This window comes from Corvus brachyrhynchos, unplaced genomic scaffold, assembly GCF_000691975.1.
Source record: "Corvus brachyrhynchos isolate BGI_N302 unplaced genomic scaffold, ASM69197v1 scaffold142, whole genome shotgun sequence".
NCBI classification, from domain to species: Eukaryota; Metazoa; Chordata; class Aves; order Passeriformes; family Corvidae; genus Corvus; species Corvus brachyrhynchos.
Genome location: NW_008237226.1, coordinates 10,116,957 through 10,135,069, shown reverse-complemented (window position 1 = coordinate 10,135,069; position 18,113 = coordinate 10,116,957). Strand labels below are relative to the sequence as shown.

The 18,113-nt window shown below is 38.8% G+C and overlaps 1 protein-coding gene across 2 annotated transcripts; it reads left to right on the top strand.

Annotated features, from left to right (window-relative positions):
• Positions 1 to 3,107: 3,107 nt before the first annotated feature.
• On the top strand, positions 3,108 to 17,673 carry AGR3 (anterior gradient 3, protein disulphide isomerase family member). Of its 2 annotated transcripts, XM_008629955.2 has the most exons (9): positions 3,108 to 3,613; positions 5,383 to 5,515; positions 7,717 to 7,780; positions 9,037 to 9,089; positions 9,728 to 9,804; positions 10,061 to 10,124; positions 11,069 to 11,152; positions 11,913 to 11,996; positions 13,434 to 17,673. In XM_008629955.2, the coding sequence occupies exons 2-8, from the start codon at positions 5,410 to 5,412 to the stop codon at positions 11,960 to 11,962; spliced, it is 498 nt and encodes a 165-aa protein (XP_008628177.1). In that variant the 5' UTR covers positions 3,108 to 3,613; positions 5,383 to 5,409; the 3' UTR covers positions 11,963 to 11,996; positions 13,434 to 17,673. The 2 variants fall into 2 exon arrangements, with proteins under 2 accessions (XP_008628177.1, XP_017584861.1); XM_017729372.1 differs by lacking the exon at positions 13,434 to 17,673 and having other exon boundaries at positions 3,109 to 3,613; positions 11,913 to 13,391.
• Positions 17,674 to 18,113: the final 440 nt, after the last annotated feature.

Genomic DNA, 18,113 nt, shown 5'->3' with positions numbered 1-18,113 from the left:
AGGCTCAGCTACTGCCTGTCCCATGTAGCTCCCTGAGGTGTCTGCGGTTGTTAATTCACTGCATGAGAGGGGCCAGTGCAGAGCTGTCGGTGTTTGTGCACCATGCACAGAGCAGGGCTGCCTGGGCCCCACGGTGCTGCCCCTGCCCTGTTCCCTGCCATGCCCATGATGGTAAGGCACAGCAGCCCACAGCTGCCCACAGTGCAGCAAGAGGGAGCTGGAATGGAGAAGGGCAGGGACCTTCTGCAGGTCCTCATGCCAGCCAAGGTCCAAGGAAAGACCCACAGGCATGGAGTGTGCTGTCCCCTCCTCTGGGCTGGCAGTGTATGTGCCCTGGGGTGCAGCAGCAGCTTGGGAGGCCAGAGGGGCTTCCCAGGCTACCTCTGGCATGGCTAGAACCACACTGTAAGAGAAAGATCCTCTAGTAGAAGGGCAAGTCCTGCCTGCCAGGGCTCTCACAGCATTAAATAAACAGTCCAGAACAGTTTGTACTTTTGGACTGAAGGAAGGAGCCAACAACATCTAGTGCTGGTTTCCTTTTATTTACCAAAACACATTTATTCTGTAAATCTCAGCAAAATTCATGAAAAATAATAAATTACATTTTTTTCCTTTACAGTCTTCAAAGCTTTGTATCTATAAAAAGTTCTGGGAAATCCAAGAAGCCTAGAGGGCAGGAAAATAATCTTGTTGGGACATGGGAGCCAATAGACAGTAGTGACTCATGGAGGCACAGAACTGCAGAGCAGCTGAGAGAGAGGTTTCAATGAAGCCTGGAACCAAGTTTTCCAGGGGCTATACCACAGGGCAATTTAAGAATGGAGGGGCCAGTTTCCAAAAAATGCAGAGAAAACCTTGGAGTGGTTGGAGGTGACAGTACTGGAATAAGTTGAAGGCTTAAAAGTGAAAGCATGGACATTGGCCTGGGAAGCAGAGAATAATGTTTGCAGCCAGTACAAACCACTGTAAAAACTAATTCAATAAATGCTTTTCCAGTTATATTATTAGGCTTATGTTCCATAACAATGTCTTTATGGGACTACAAGGCTAAAAAAGTGCAATGGTTGAGTGAAAGCAAACAAGTGGCGTACAGGTAACACCGGAGTAATTTGTTCACTTGAGCAGTACCTAGAGCTCAGCTTTTAGGGAAGGGGGTGGGGGGAAAGCACATCTGTTGTGTATCAGCCTGTAATATCAGAAGAACTATTTCCACAATTATGACTATTTTGAAAGACATACACACAGAAACAAACCAACCTGTCATATCTAGATTTCTTTAAATGACTTTATTGAAATGATCCAGAAATTGATTTTTGGCTGTCAGTCAAGACCTAAGCCCAATGGACATTTGCAGGGTTTTTCCATTTATTCCTTTTACTGTTTGGCAGCAAAAGCTAATGCTCAGCAGTCTAAGCACCAAGAGTAGTTCTCTGCTCTGGTACCATGTGCTGCTTAAATGTGCGCTGAGGTCCAGACTCATTCAACACCAAATACCTTTGTTTGAGCCAGAAGTACCTCCCGTCCATGAAAATATGGGTTCTGTGAAGCTTTCTCATACTGTTTAGTGTAAAATTTTTTTGGCATTTGTGGTGGTGCATGTCCCCCCTCCAGGCCTCTCTATGACCTCTCTGTGTGATCTCCTAATTAATTTTGTATTGATTTGCAGAAGGACATTGATCACGTGTAAAAGTCTTTGGCAGAATTGCTATTAGAGGTTGCAGGAATGATGCTGAATTGCAGCTGTCACAGGAGCTGTGATCTCAACCCTTGCTCACACGGGTGCTAAGGCAGAGTAGGACAGAGTAAGAACTTCATCAGCAACCTCATTTGTGCAGCATTCTGTAAAGTAAAATTTCAAAGTCTGTTTCACTTTTCATAAATGAGCTACACATATGAATACATACCTAAATCTGCGGCTGCATGACTCACGCAAAAGCAGCAGCTTGAGATTCCAAGTGCCAGTTATTCTGCAACATCTTTCTCTCTCTAGAAGTCTGTCCTCTTCACATACTTTACTGCTGCCTTTTTCTGCCCTATTTTTAGGTAGAAAATTATTATATTTATTATATTTCCTAATTTTGACTTAGATATAACTGTGTATACACAGTTAACCCATAGCTGTATCTCCAAAATTAATCTTTAGAGTGGAGGAGGAAAATGGAAAGACTTTCCACCACCATTACCCTGGAGACTAGGTTGGCCAGGTTCAATGAGTGAGAGCACACTAGTTCAATCTCTGCTCTACACTGCAGAGATTCAATATCTGGCTGGTAAATGCTGCTGCACAGGTCGGTGGTTTCACTGCCAGGCAGCACAGACTGTGTCTGAGATGGAGCTCTGGCTTCACACTCGGTTCATGTGTGGATGCTGAACACATGCAGAAGAAATAAAGGACAGGCAGCTGGTAAGATCCACTTAGCAGACAGTGGCTGAGTAGGAATACTGAAGACATCCAGCTTGGTTTTATAAATCACTACAGTCATTTCCTTTCAGTATTAAACCTCAACAAAGTCTTTTTGACCAGGGCTGCCAATCTCTCTGTGGCAAAACTGACAAAGGCTGAAATTCTGACCTACAAATATAGAGACAAATTGCTGAACATGATCCTGCAAAAGGGAACTCGTGGGTAGCTCAGCACTAATTTTAGTCTGATTGAATGTCTACCCCTTTATGCCTTACAATAATAAACCTGTGCCATGAGAAACACAATACCTCAGTGTGGAAGAATAAATATCTCAAAATTACTTCAGTAATTTTGGAAAAAATCTATGTTTCTAATTGTAAGAAGTGTAACCATACCATCCATATAAACAAATACATGGGAAAAGAACCAAAAGAGGGTTAGTTCTGATTCCCCTGCAAAATCTATCCAAGGAGGAGGAAAAGGGTGATCCGTTTCATTCCTTCTTTCTGCAAAGGTGATGAATAAAAGACTTTTCTTGTATTTATCAAGTTCAGTAAAATTATATCAAGCATCATGTCCAAAAAACCAGACATTTTTAAACTACAACTCCCAGTAGCAATAATCAGGCAGTTTAAACCATATTCTTTAAATAAATAATTTTATTTCCCTCTCAAAAAAAGAGAGTTTGTTTTATTTTCTAATTACACTTCTCTACACAGAGTAACCCTTGTGTCTTCCTATTAGGTTCATTCCTATCTTCAAGCACCAGTGAACTCTGCCATTCTCTGGGAACAAAAGCACCTACAGTTCCAGCTTTCATTGGTGGTTTCTTTTTTCACTGGACATAAGCCAGACTCACACTGTTTGAGGGGGGAAGTAGCAGACACACATAAGCCACTATTTATTTCCAATGCTCATACAAGACACCTGATACAAGCCAAGATGAAGAGAAATGCAAGGATTCAGTGTATAAGCATGGGAACTCACAAGAGAGACAGATGGAGGCATGGCAGAAAAGGAAGGGGGAGGGTGGAAACACATTAATTTGGTTTGCAGCTCAAAGCTTCCTCTCATTTTTTCCCCAGGTGAATGTGCTGTTGTTGCTACTCAGAGACCTGGGCAGCTCAGGTGTTCTGTGCTTCAATCACTGATTTTTAACTTACGAGTTCCAGGAAAAGGACCTTCAATCAGGAGAACTGGTCGCTGCTGGTGAGCAAGTATTTCTCATTCTTAACTCTCCTTTAGTACAGCAACAAGGTTTGGTTCACAAATACTTTACAAGCCTAGTTATACAAAAAGACAAATGATAGATGCATAGAGGTTAGCTAGCAAATGTTAGTTCTGGCAGGGAATTGAAGGCAATCTATGTGGCGTTGGCTGTCCTTTTTTGCTCTGAATCAATTAAATAACACTGGGTCATGTAGCATCAAAAATAAGGAATATTAAATTTAAACTGCCTCCAGCTGCAGTTCCAAAGCCCTCTTGATTTTCAATAGGATGATAATCAATTATTAAGCTTCAGATGATTACACCTGGTGATTTAAAGAGATTAACACTTTGATTTCTTTATGGATACATTGTGAAGGAATACTCACTACAAAATGACAATTTTTTCCCTAACTTTTGCATATTTTAATGTACATTATTTTTCTCCAGCCTCCTGAATAGAATGCATTTCTCTTATTGAGATTACCAGTTATTGGAAATAGAGTTTTAATTTGTTCACAAGAAATTTAACTACTAACAGTGATTCTGTAATGTTAAGATGTTCATTAAAACAGTACTTTTCATGCGTCTCAGTCCCAAAAAGTATGAAGCATTTTCTTTGGCCAGTGCCCAGGGTTGTAATTCCATACTAATACCACTTTTAAATTCAAGTTAGGGATTTTCTTTATCAGTACAGGCACAAATGTCTTGGGGGATTTTTTTTTTTTTTGGGGGGGGGGTGGATAGAGGGTCATTACTGTTCATTTGGTTTGGGTTTTTTTTATTTAAGTCAAAGTAATTTCTCAGTGGGGCATCCTGGTAGCTCTTAAAACTCAACCTCTGAAAAGTGGAATCTCCAGTGAGAAGACTGAGTGATATCCTGGCCTACATGCATTACATTTTTTAACTCAGTTGAAAACATCCAATATCCACCTGAATATCAGAGCTTTAATGCCTAAAGGTGATTGTACTGGCAGAAATAGACTTATCAATTAAAAACTATGTGGCTTAATAATGCTTTCTCTCCACTCTTGCTTTTGTTCTCTGACTTCTATCAAAAGTTTTTATCAGAAGTTACTGAATTTCTTATAATGATCTTTGTCAGGAAGAGAATACTGAACCAGCCAGAAACACTGATTAATTGTTTTATTCAGAAGGAGTTGAGCTGAAATTCAGTGTAAAAGATGTAATGAAGAATGCAGAAATTTTTAAAATTCTCATCATGAGAAACAGCTGAAAATTTATTTGGCGTTTATCTCACAGTCTTTAACATCCTGGCTCACAGAGTGGAGACTTAAAAAATTACCACAATGTCAACATTTTGGATGAATTTGACAATTTAAAGATTATTATACTTGGGGGCAAATACTTGCCAATATTCCTACTTTATTAAGAATGATATTATGAGACATCTTTTGACAAAAAAGCTCCAAAGTAAAAAGAAAGAAAAATTCCATGCTGTTACATTTCACTGAAATTAAAAAACCTGGAGCAGAGTCTTGAAGCTATTGTGATCCAATATTACAATATTGTACTAGTTCATGAGAATCACATGGGAACAGTACCCTGCAGCCTAATTTTGACAGCTGACAGTAGCATTGCACAGAACAACTAAGCACCTCCTGTCTGCATTTTCCTTACAAAGGCAAGCATTTCTAGAAATAACCAAAAGTGTCTCTGAAGTACAGATTGTTAGTATGCCACTAACATATTGATCTACACTGCACCAGGTGACAAATCCATGTGACTAAAGCTGTTTCTTTGTTTTCCAGTTTCCTTGTCGCATTGGAAGGGAAATAATGCTCCATTCTACATTGGCCTTGTCCCTCCTGCTAATTGCAGTCACTTCCAACCTTGCAATGGCAATTAAAAAGGAAAAACGTGTTCCTCAGACACTGTCAAGAGGTATTGTATATTCACTGAATGTGAATGAACCTCCTTACCTCATCATGTAGACCAGCAAATATTTTTATATTAAATGTACATTTATAGAATGTATATATATATACACATATATGTATGTATCTATGAAACATACATAGAATGCACATTTATACTTACTGAGGTGTGTTTCTTTAGTGTTAAGTTACACTCTAAGTAATACATATTCTTGTTTCATGTCATTTGACTCTGGCAGTTTATTCCTAAGGATATGACTGAGGGCCTCATATAACCTGCATGATTTATATAAGTCATAGTGACCTACCAGAAGCAAATAACCTAAACTGAGTCTCTCAAATGAAAGTGTACATGTGGGACTATCAATGGAAAAATACTCTTTTATAGACTGTTTTAAATATATTTTATTATTGTAACCTACCATAACTCCAGTTGCTATGGAACAAATTTTCTACAGACGCATTCTTGTACACAGAACAACAGTTGGAACCACTTCTGGGGCTTTCTGCATGTCTTTTTTTTTTTTGCTTTTCATCAGGTATCCACTGCAAAGCATGACTGTGTGTAATTCACTTCCTTGTGGTACATAATTTTCAACCTGGATGTTAAATAAAGACCCCGTTTTAATTTATTTATATCTGATCAATCCTTATAAATACAAGCAGAAAAATAGCTTAGTAAGGTCTTTTTCCCTTCCCCATCTGTCTTCTCCTTTTGGGACTATTCAACAAAAAAAATCTCCATCTTCCTTCCTGACCTCTTCTGCAGGCTATGCAAAGCCTGCAGATCCCACACCTCTGAGGTTTCCCTATCCTGGCAAAGTTGCACATGTCTCAGAGGTTCCATCTGAGCCTAATTGCTCTTAGACCACTTGACAAAATCATGCAACACCTGGACTAGCCTAAGAGAAATTTCAAAACACCTTTTGTAAGCAGTATCCCTGGGGAAAGGTTATAATCAGTCTGGGATTGATTGCCTAGCTTGCCTCAATCAGGATTTATTTTTCCCAGCATAAATGGACAAAAAAAGATAACAAAATCTTTTACATTCTGTCAGTTTTGAGGGAAAACAAACAAACAAACTAACAAAAACCCTACAAAGAAGTCACAGAAAACAGATGTAACTTTTCTGATTTCAAGCCTATTGGGATGCCTTGAGCACTTTACCTGTAATTTTCACAGACCAAAGGAGAATGCTTAAACATGCTGCAAAATGCCCCTTGCTGACTCCTCTGTGCAGTTATCTGCATCAGGAGCTGACAGCGGCCAGGGTTGGGAAGACACTGGTCAGCATGCCAGAGTCCCACCATCAGCCAGACAGACCTGTGTACTGAAAGAAAACGTGATCTAGAAGCATCACAAACAATTGTCCTGTGAGAAATCCAACAGCAAATCTGGGCTGGTCCAAGCACTGTCTAGACAGCGCAGAAGAAACAGAGCTGTAACCTGGTCCAGGTCCAGACATTGTTCTACAATTCCCATGAGAGCTGTCCTGAATGGAGCCACGCTGCCTAGAATGCAGGGATCTACTATACAAGGACTGGCATCCTGGGGAGCTGAAGGCATAAAACCAACTGGACAATTTGCTTTTTGAGATCTGTGCATCCCCAGCTATGGTTAAGCTATGGAGCTGATGTTGTTAGGATTTTGTTTCAGTGGAGATTTTTATTTAACAGCCATTCCTTTATTGAATTATTTAATTAGATGAAGGGCTTGCAACTTCAGGGATTGAAGTTGCTTTGGAGTTAAGTGTATATTCCAAGACTGTTCTAATGTCATTCATATTAAAGTTGATCTTATTTGAGCTGTCATATTTTATTTTTCTCTCATTATATCCTAGCTTCTCTTTAAGTCCCAGGGTGGATATGAAAATCTGAGATAGAAAGGATTTGGGTGCTGATTTAGGGACCTCTGAGTATTTAGAAAGACAGCTAAAAAGCCTATCAAAGGATTTGAACTGGATACGCAACCGAGATTTTTGGGGGGTTTGGTTGTTTGATTGAGCTTTTTTTAACCTTTCAGTGTCTATATTGGGAATGAAAAATTAGCATATCCACAATGTTAGAGAACCTTCAAGTAAAAACCTCCAATCTTATTCGTGTACAACTGTTGATACACATTAAAAAAAAACTACAAGGAGGAAAAAAAAGGGAATTTGTTATGAGTTACTTGGCTGGCCAGCAGCTAATCCTTTTGTTTTATTTCTAGGGTGGGGAGATGAAATTACGTGGGTACAAACTTATGAAGAAGGGCTTTATCAAGCAAAGAAAAGGTAAGAGATTAAAAAGTAGTATGAAGACAGTGTTGTTACTCCATCTTGCCAGAATATACAATAATGAGACAGAACAAAGAAACACCATGAGAGCTGTTCTGCAGACCACCCAGTTAAATAAAACAGACTCTGTCTATAAATAAAAGGCCTTGTAGGTCTCTTATGACTCTGAAGTAGCATCATGGGCCAATAATGTAATGCTGTCATTTCTTTGGCACAAAAGCAGTGTTATTTGAATTATCATAAATAGAATACCATAATTTTTTAAATTACATCTATTGTGGTTTAATATCATGTACTTCTGATTACTTCCTTGAAATCTGTTACATTTACTCTTGCATGGTGATCTGCTGCCTCTGATATTTCCCCCAACACTTTATTAGTTGGAATGTGTTTGTGGCCCATCATATTCACAGTTTCTCACTATCTTGGTAGAAATGGAAGTTCCAAGCTCCCTCCTCTCTGAGACTTAGCTGCAAATACATTTGTGAATTCATAACAGTACTTATTTAAATATCTTTTACAGTTCATTGTAGATCACAATAGTGTAGCATGAGTTAGTGCTAAATTGAAGGCAAGTTATTTTTAAAACAAAGGACAATTAGTTTCATGTACGCTGTGTGAAAATGGTTAGAAATTAACAACTCCTGACACTGAAAGCAGACCAAGCAATATAGTAATTTTTTAAAAGTAAAGGAGAAAATGCACAGAATTTATGTTTTGACGTCCAAAATATAAAATTCTAATACTTTACCAAACTATTTACAGAAGATAAATGATATACTGTATATCTGTTCAAGAAAGCTTAAAACACAAGGAACTTTTCATGGGAAGTATTTGATGATAAACCCAGTCTTATAAAATCTATTTTATTCCAATTCATATGTATTTTTTTTATTTTCTTAATCCTGGAAAAATTCACACCTAAGCAACATTAAATACCTATTTAGTCTGATTATTTACTACCTGAGAATCAAATTATGGTGGAACTGTTGTTTCTTTCTTCTAGAATCTCTTGCTATAGACGGCCTATTTAGATGTAGAAACTCCATTCCTCTATTTCCTTCTATTATGAAGTGTTTATGCTCTCTTCCCTTACTCAGAAATTTCTGTAATATTTTACGGAATGTCTATATGGTTTTGTTCTGGGTTAACATAAGATTAAATGCAATTTTCATTTTTCAGTCTGCTAGTAAATCACCCAGTTGAATACATGTCAAATGACCTAACTACATCTTTTATTATTATTAATAAAGTAACAAGCCACTGATGGTAATTCATCATTTGGAAGACTGTCAATACTGCCAAGGTAATTTTGATTTTTTGTGTGTTAAAATTTTGTGAATATTTTTATAAGAAACTGACCCTTTCTATATATTTGCATTGCACTTACTGAAAATTATTCAGAGAAACAGGTAAATGAAAATGTATCTGAAAAGTGAAGAACTTATTACCATTATTTACAAAAACTCCACTATGAAACTACTCAAGAATAATTCTCACTGCTGCTGTACTGCTATCCTGAATGCAGCACTCATCAGTTTAAATTAAGAGGCACAGATTTGCTACTGACTCATTGAACAGATTTAATATTGTTTAGCCCTCCTGAAATGGTAACTAAAGAAGGAGGCAAGGACAGGGCTGCTGAAATTGATCTAACAAGAATTTTCTGAGAATAATGCACTTTTGTCAAGCCAAGACACGGTATCCATTGAGACAACAGGCTTCATAAATAACAGAAGAGAGCTTCCGTTTTCATAGCCAGAGGTTGTACTGCCATAGGCGAAAAAACCCCCAAAAAAGCATAGAGCCCTTAAGTGTCTCCTCGGGAATGTGAATCAGCAGAGAAAGGAACAATGTGGCCCAGTCTCTGGCCAATGTGGTGCCCAAACACAGGCAGAAAGGCAGAGTTTGAGATGGATTTCAAAGTGATCCTGTCTTTTCTAGCACTGAAGAAAGCTTTCGCAGAAAATGAAGAAATACAGGAAATGGCCCAAAATAACTTCATTATGCTGAATCTCATGGTATGAAGGGTTTGGGATGATGTGACTGTATCTTTTCATGGTCTGTGTTTTCTCTTTCTTTGTCTTGCTTTTTCATGTCATTTTAGCTAATATATCTGACATTCTAGTTATGTAATAGAGGCATTTGTGCATGTGTATTCACACACAAGTAGTACCTATTTGGTTTTGTCTTCTGGTACAAGGTTATTCACAGGTGGTACTACTTCAGCAAAGTTTACAGAAATATTTTAACAACTATCTTTAATTTTTACACCAGCATGAAACCACAGATAAAAACCTGTCACCTGATGGACAATACGTGCCTCGAATCATGTTTGTAGGTATGTGAAATATTTATGTATTGGCAAAGTTGTGGTATCTGCATTATACCACTGTCCTCCTTTGGGGGCATCAAAAAGATTCATTTTGCCAAAGAAAACTTCCTCAGATTACAGATATATCCTGGAGGGTACTAATCTGAGCTTGAGAGCAAGATGCTTAAAAGTCTGTTAACATCTGGGCTTTTGTTCTCTACGCTTCTCGCTAGTGTTGTCACACAAAGCTTACTGAAAAAGCAAATATCTGACTGAATGTAGACGTCTATAAAGTGGACATTACCACAGAATAAATCAATGGTCAGTGGCATCTAAGGAACGATTTACCCCATTGTAAAGCTGACTTCTGGAATGGATCAAATTAATTATGCCCCAGAGTGCCTGTTCCTTTTCACTCACTGTACAGGGAGCCTGGAGTGCCTAGCTTTGTGATGGCATTCAAAGTTACACCCACAAACAGACAGAGAGCAGTGTAGTTACAGACATCAATAAATTAACAAAAAACTTGGAAGGGTAACTGAGAGAAGAGATGCCCACAACTTGTTCCCATTCTGGGAACATGAGGAATCAGAAGATTTTCATTCCGAAGGCTCTAGGTAAGTCATGCTATCTATTGCCGTAGATAGGCATGACCCTCACTACAAGTGCATCCGGTCAGATTAGCCTCTTCTGATGTAAACTCAGAACCTGTAAAACAGGATATTTTTCTTTAAATATGAATGAAATGCATGTGTAACCTAGCACTTAAAAGAGCTGTGCAATATAAAAATGAGCATTAGCTTTTGTTTGGGATTTCTCCAAGTAAAGAGCAGTTGGTTGGAACAGAGCGTAACGGCCTCGTAATTGCTGCATTGATGAAATCAGAAACAGGGCTGCCAGAGCAATGCCACACCATCACCCTCAGCTGTTGTGGGAATGGAAGGCAGTGTTTAATCCAAATACTTTTTCAGACCCATCTCTCACAGTAAGAGCTGATATCACAGGAAGATACTCCAACCGGCTTTACACGTACGAACCACAGGACATGATGTTCCGTAAGTGCCCCTTTGCTGTGCTACTTTGCATTTCACATTGTAAGAAGCCAGATACCCCCCATCCTGATCACTTGTGCTTCAGAATCCATTAGGATCTCAAAGTAAAGAATAAATACTGTGTGAGAGCATTTGCAATAAATTATAATGGTCTAACCTGTTCTAGAAAAACAATCACACCCATTGTCCCATTGAATTTATTGGGCCTACTCAAGTAAGAAAAATTGAAAGATCATGGGTGAGAACCATCAGGATCACGATCTGTGCAGTTTTATGGAGAATGGCGAAAGTCACTATGCTCAAAAGTATCCAGTTGTACAATATAAATAGCCAGTGGTGGGAGGGAATCAGTAAAGAAATGCTGCTGGTTACGTCCATACCCCTAACAGCCATATTTCAGAAAGGAATGTGATTTTTCAGGTTGAGCCTGTTCTTACTCTATGCCATCTATTTGACACCAATGCAGTATCTCAACACAAATACACACATCACATCTGATTACCAGGCTTGCTGTTGAGAAGTGAGGAAGTTGAAAGGAGTCTTGTCAAATCCCTTAAGTTAAACATTTTGATTCATGAATATTTTTACATTTTGTTTAATATCAATAACAGAATTTTCAAAATAGAAATCTCTAAAATACAATGTGGGACCATAAATCAATTTCAGTGTGAATAATTTACTAAATCAAACTAGGTGGCTTTTTTTTAATTGTACAAGTGTACTTCTAATACATTTTCACAGTTCTTATTTATTTTTCTTTCAGTAATAGAGAACATGAAGAAAGCACTACGCCTCATTCAGACAGAACTGTAACCAGCAACAGTGAAATGACCATAATCTCTACAAGGTGGAGCTGCACCTCTCTGTCTCTACTTGCAAACTGAACTTTTACCAAGCAGATTTGGTATATCAGATTTCATAAGAAATGTATATGTACAACTTGGAGAACAAAGATAGAAAAACTATAGCACCCATTTGGAAAACAAGAGGAGAAATATATTAAACACTTTGAAATTAATTCTCTAAATAACTGAAAATGATGCTTTTAAGTGCAGCAAATTCGAGCTGTATTTTAGCAATCCAATAATGACTCTGTTAGGCCAGCCAGCTATGACTTCTGAAGAGGAGTTATAAACAATCTTTTTGATGTCTATTTGTAATTCATTACATGAGTTAATAGCTGCATCTTGGCTCCCCATTTTAACTTTTATTGCAAGAAGCTTATTAATTCTTAGTGTACCCCTGCTTTATACAGTAACTTCTCATTAAAGGAAACTTTGCTGTCAAATCAGACCAGAAAGTTCATGCTATAAATTTTGGAATAGCTTACATAGGAAAAAAACAAACAAACAAACAAATAAACCAACACTGTTCCAGGCTTAGCTTTCCTCTGTATAATCCTTTAACTTTTATTGTTGTAGCTGAAAACAGAAGAGACTGAGCATGCAGTCTCAGTGAGGTGATAATAATCAAAGGGGAGCTACAGGTTTTGCAACAATAAAGATACAGTGAAGCAAGAGAGATGGAAGGAGATAGACCCAGAACTCCAATCCTGAGGCTAAGTGATGCTGAAGTCTGGCATGGGAAAAATGAGGAGGTTTATCCTAGCTCTTTTCATTTAAATGGCACTTGAGTTATGGGAAGCTCATCCCAAGTTGTTCCCTCCTTTTCTGTAGCATTCCACCATGAAGGTGGCAGCTTATTGAGGGAATCTGGACAAACAAAGTCTTCGCAAAATTTCCAGAGGATCACCGTATGCAAGGGTGGACACCCTGTTTTGAGTAAAAAGCTAAAGTCAGTTGAAATAGTTTATTATCCCAGAAATGTGGTTTTTTGTTAGAGCAAAATAGTCAGCCCTTCACCTGCAGTAGGAGCATATATGTTGTGTTACATGTAAAACATCTGTGTCATTTTTTTGTGCGACCTGCCATCTGCTGTGAAGCTGCCTGGGTACATACAATAGATGAAAGAAGGCTCTCAGCAGTTTTTTTGCTAATTCACAATACCTTGTATTAATATGTCATGAGTGAGTTATATTGCACACATCCACATCTTCATAATTATGCAAAATTTGCATATAAGCATATATTCCAACAGAGTGAACATAAATGACCTGTACAGTAAAAGAAAAAAATTTTGTTTCAGTCATTAGCAATGTGTTGTCTTTACAATCAGTATGATGTTTTTAACCTATCGGAAAAATGCTAGAAGTAAAATTAAACTGCAAATCTCATTCCTTTGATTTGTGCTGAGCTCTATTCCTTTATGTCTTTATCTGTTCCAGATTTGGCAAGATTTCCCAGTCTGTGGTCATACCTTCTTTTGAGCATGCCAGAGATATTCTGGAGAACGAAATGCAAGCTAGCTGCCAGAGATCACCCAGGGTGGCCATGACAGCCATTCATCTTCCTTTTCTCCAGGCTAAACAACCCCAACACCCCTAACCCACTCCTCATGAAACTTGTGTTCCAGACCCTTCACCAGATTCATTGCCCTTCTCTGGACACTCACCTGCCTTGTTGGCCTTCCCCCCAGTTCTTACCCATAAACTCTCAACCCTGTCACCACCATCACCAAGCTCTAGGCAATCAAAACTCCCTAACATAGGGAGTTACCCCACTGCCTCCCCTTCCTTGCCCGCCCCTTTTGAAGAGTTTGTAGCCATCCACTGCAGCACTCCAGTTGTGCCAGTCATCCCACCATGTTGGCAATCTACACCAGTTCTCCTGCTTCACAGTGGCTTGCAGTTCTTTCTGTTGGTTGCCCATGCTGCGTGCGTTGTGTAGATGCATTTCAGTTGGGCTGTTGATCCCAATATATATAGTGGCAGTTGATCCTGCCACCTTTTTGAGGGGAGAAGCCCTAATTCCTACATGACCACTCCCAGGTACTTCCATGGTTTCTAACATCAATAACTCTTGTGTCTTTGCTGCCACATGGCTCTATCCCCTACCTCCACTGAGAGGGCAGACCAAAGGGCCTCACTAGCATGCTGTCCCTCAAACATTTGTGTGCCACTACCAGACTTAACTCCAGTGAGCCTGGTTTTATCCCCTTCCCTCTTCAAAACCAGTTTAAAGTTCTTTATTCTTTTAGGGGATCCATTCATAAGCACAGAGGTGGCTGTCAAGAATGCACAAAGCTGGAATCCCAAAAGATTAGTGATAAAGTACCACAGTCCAGAGCTTGCTTGGTCTCAGGAAAGCTGAACTCCATAATCTGTCTCACCTCAGTGATGTAAAAGGAAATAAATGGTAGAATTACCACTTATTGGAATTGTGGAAGAAACAAGTAATTCAAGCCCTGGTCCTGGAAGGCTACTGTTGTTCTGCTCATTTTTGGCATTTGATAGTGAGATAGCAGACAGGAAACAAACTGTGTGAATTAAAATAATAACCAAATTTTCAGAACAATACAATGTTCACTGACTTAATCATCAAACAAAAGTTAGCCTTTAGATTTACACTGCAGTGAAGGTTATTTTAACATTTGAAGAAAATCCAGATTCATTTCCAAAGGTATTATTAATAGTGATTGCATCTGTAACTTCGAACAGTATTTGCTACTGTGGAAGTTTGTAACAGTTTTAACGAACCACTCATTCAAGCAGAGAGTAGCCACTTTCCAGAGATACCACAGGCATATGAGTTATGCTGTGTCAGATGAAATCTCTTTGCAAAGTAACTAAAGGGGATTTCACCCTCTTTACATTCTCAAATCCCCATAAGTACCATGCTGAAATCTGTTCCCAGCCATAGCCTTCAGAAATGGGACTAAACCTCTGAGATTCTTAAAGACTCAGATTCAGTCCTTTTGGTGGAGCTAGATATTCAGGTAAAAAAAGGCCTGTATGCACATATTTTTTATTCACAGCTTAGTTCAACAGTCATCCTTAATTTTAGAGCTGCTACTACATTTCTGCCTTCTCTTTGAAGACTGTTTTGCCAGGTAATATTTCTCCTGATGGAACAGAAACTCAGATCTCAGATTAAAGTCACATTGCTCTGAGATAACATAGTAAGTCTGTAAACTGTTCAATAACAGACATAACATGATTCTTTCCCCTCTTTTCCTCTGAAATGAATGGAATGATAGTCTGCTCCTTCTTTTATTTCCTGCTTTTCTGCTTGCACACCACACAAATTTATTCACAATATTAGGGGGCAGATTTTTATTTATACTCTTTACTTTCCACTTTCTTAAGGAAAGAGATGGAAACTGTTCCTTTTGTTTCTTGATTATCTGGAACTGAACCAACTAGGTTAAAGCTGAAGGCAGACAATAAAAGACTGAAAATGTGAATGTGAGAGCAGAAGTTGTTTTACACAGAATAAATTCAGTCATAGTATAAGGACCAATAGATGAGAAAACCTACCTGTGTAGACTGTGTGCTTTTACAGAATTCATAGCCTCTATTCTCTATGATTAGACGTTAATATTCACACGGGCATAATGCAGCATCACCTGTGGAAATTCATGTTTTTTACAAAAAAATTTCTGTTTTACCTTTGGTATGACCATAACACATTCTGGGAAGCAAACTTTACTGCCACCTGTTCACAAATCCGTGTCTACTTTACTGTCTGGACTTATCTGGTGTAATCAGACCAAGAGTAGACAAACAAACGTGGACTTAACGTCAGTGAGGTGAGGCTCAGGAATCTGAGAACTGACAGAACAGGATCCTCCCCTGTGTATCCGTCTCAGCGCAGAAAGGCGTTGCCTTTTCCAGGCAGATGGCTGATCTATTGGTCTGTAGAGCTAAAACATTTTCCCATGTGCAAATATTTGCACTTGACCTGAACAAAAGAAAAGGCACCATACCTTTGTGTACCGTGGAGGTGAGAGACTGGGACACCTCAGCACTTAAAATGCAAAAGTAACTTGATCTTACAGAATAAGACTGATATAATTTGGTTTGTTTCATGTACTACACATGTTCTTGCCAAAGGCTGACACAGAAATTTCCCAATGCTGAGATGTCCTCCACACAACCAAGTCACTGATTTGCTTCCTTTTGTTTGTTCCTTTGTTCAAATGGATGTACAGATCGACAGTACAAGTCAGAAGGAAATAAATAGTCTCCATGGAAATTAAAAAGTCCAAAACCTCCAAATAGAAGGGGAGGAATATTTACTTTTCCACCAGAAAATCTACAGAATTTGCAGTCTATCTATTAATTCCTTTTCCTTGCTGCTCAAGATGCTCATGCAATTCATGACTTGCCATCTTTGGTTGCTGCTGTGCATTGTAAAGTAACTGACCCCTTAGTCACTAAAAGTGGATCTATTTCAGCAGACTGTTTTCTCTTAGGAGGTATCAGATATTTGCTGATCCCTTTTGAATCAGAGAAGACACACAAAAACAGCAGTTTCCCCTATCTTTGTGTAATTAGAAAAATCCCAAATAAGCAGAATCATCTTTTAGTTCACACTGCCATATCAAGAACTGAATTTTGAAATTTCCCAATAAGGCCAACTCCAGCAGACATTCATCAAGTCACCCTCTGTACATGTTACATGGCCTGTGAGAAAGAGGAAAAATACCATACACAATAACTTCTCAAGTTTAGAAGACTCAAAAGACAACACTCCACATGGAGTGTGTTGGTGCTTAGACTGTGTTATTGTTTCAGGAAAGAGCCTAAAACTGCTTCAAAAAGATCTACTGTGTCTTCTGTTACCTTTCTAAGGTATCACTTCTTACTCCTTCTCACACCCTGCATGTCCCCAGGTGATCGTTTGTAAAAGGCTGGCACACAGGAACCCACCCTGCTATTTAGCACCCAGCCAGCTGCAGAGAGAAAAGTTCACGGATGCACAAAAACCACTGGCTTCATTGCTTATGTTCATATACGGGGAAGAGATCAGTGACTGCCTGGAGAGGAAGCTACACCCTACGGTGAGGAATATTGCACAGGGCGGAGAGAAGAGTAGCCTTGCTCTGCTAAAGGGTTTTTTGCTTAAAGCCTACCAGCAGTTGGGGCTGTGATTTTACACAGTACTTGAGCATTTGTATCAGAGCATAAGAGCGGAAGAAGAGCTCACATCTTCCAGACCTGCATTGCTTCACTTGGAAGACAACTCCACAAACAATATTTGTTACTGTCATCAAATATTTTAATATACACATTCCCACTGAGGAGCATTCTTGCCCTAACTGAAAAAAATATTCCCTCATGGCCTCAATGGCTTGATTCTCATTAATTTGTATATTCTCAACCTTTACAAAAAAACCCAAAAAACAAAAAACAAAAAAAACAAAGGAAAAAAAAGAAAAAGAAAAAAAATTCCTAAATCCCATAATGAATTCAAAGATTCAGAGCAGCAATAATCATCCTGGACCTGGAGACTAAATCTTTCCTTCCTTGGAAAAATGCACTTTCTTATTTGCCTACCAAACAAATTAATACACAGGGAGTCACAGTCCAGTAAAACTGTATTATGGGCTGTCCTGCATTCTTGGACTAAAGATATGAGATGTGGAACAACTCCATTAAAGAGAAATAAACCTTTAGTGTTTGTTTCACTGTTTATAAAAGCCAAGACACAGCTTTGTGGATATTTCACAGAGAATTTTAAATTAATAAACATTATTTCACATGCTATTTCTAGAAGGCAACAGTGCAAATTTGAAGTGTTTATGTGGTAGCCATTTTATTAACACCATCAAGTATGACTACTGGGGATACCTTCAGGCTGCTTTTCCTGACCAAATGTGTTGACTGCACAGATGGTGAGCTGAGGTTGTAAAGCCCTAGGTACAGCTATAGGGCATTTCTGAGCACAAGAACCAAACACCTTAAGCACTAGGCAAAGCTGTATCCACAGGCAGGTGTGCTGCCTGAAGGTGTCCTACCATATGGAAGCAGCATTAAAGAGACTGACAGCTCCTTTGGTTATTTACCCTGAAGTGAGTTGCCGGAGCTAAGGATGTTTAGCTTTCCATATTTTTATACAGAAGG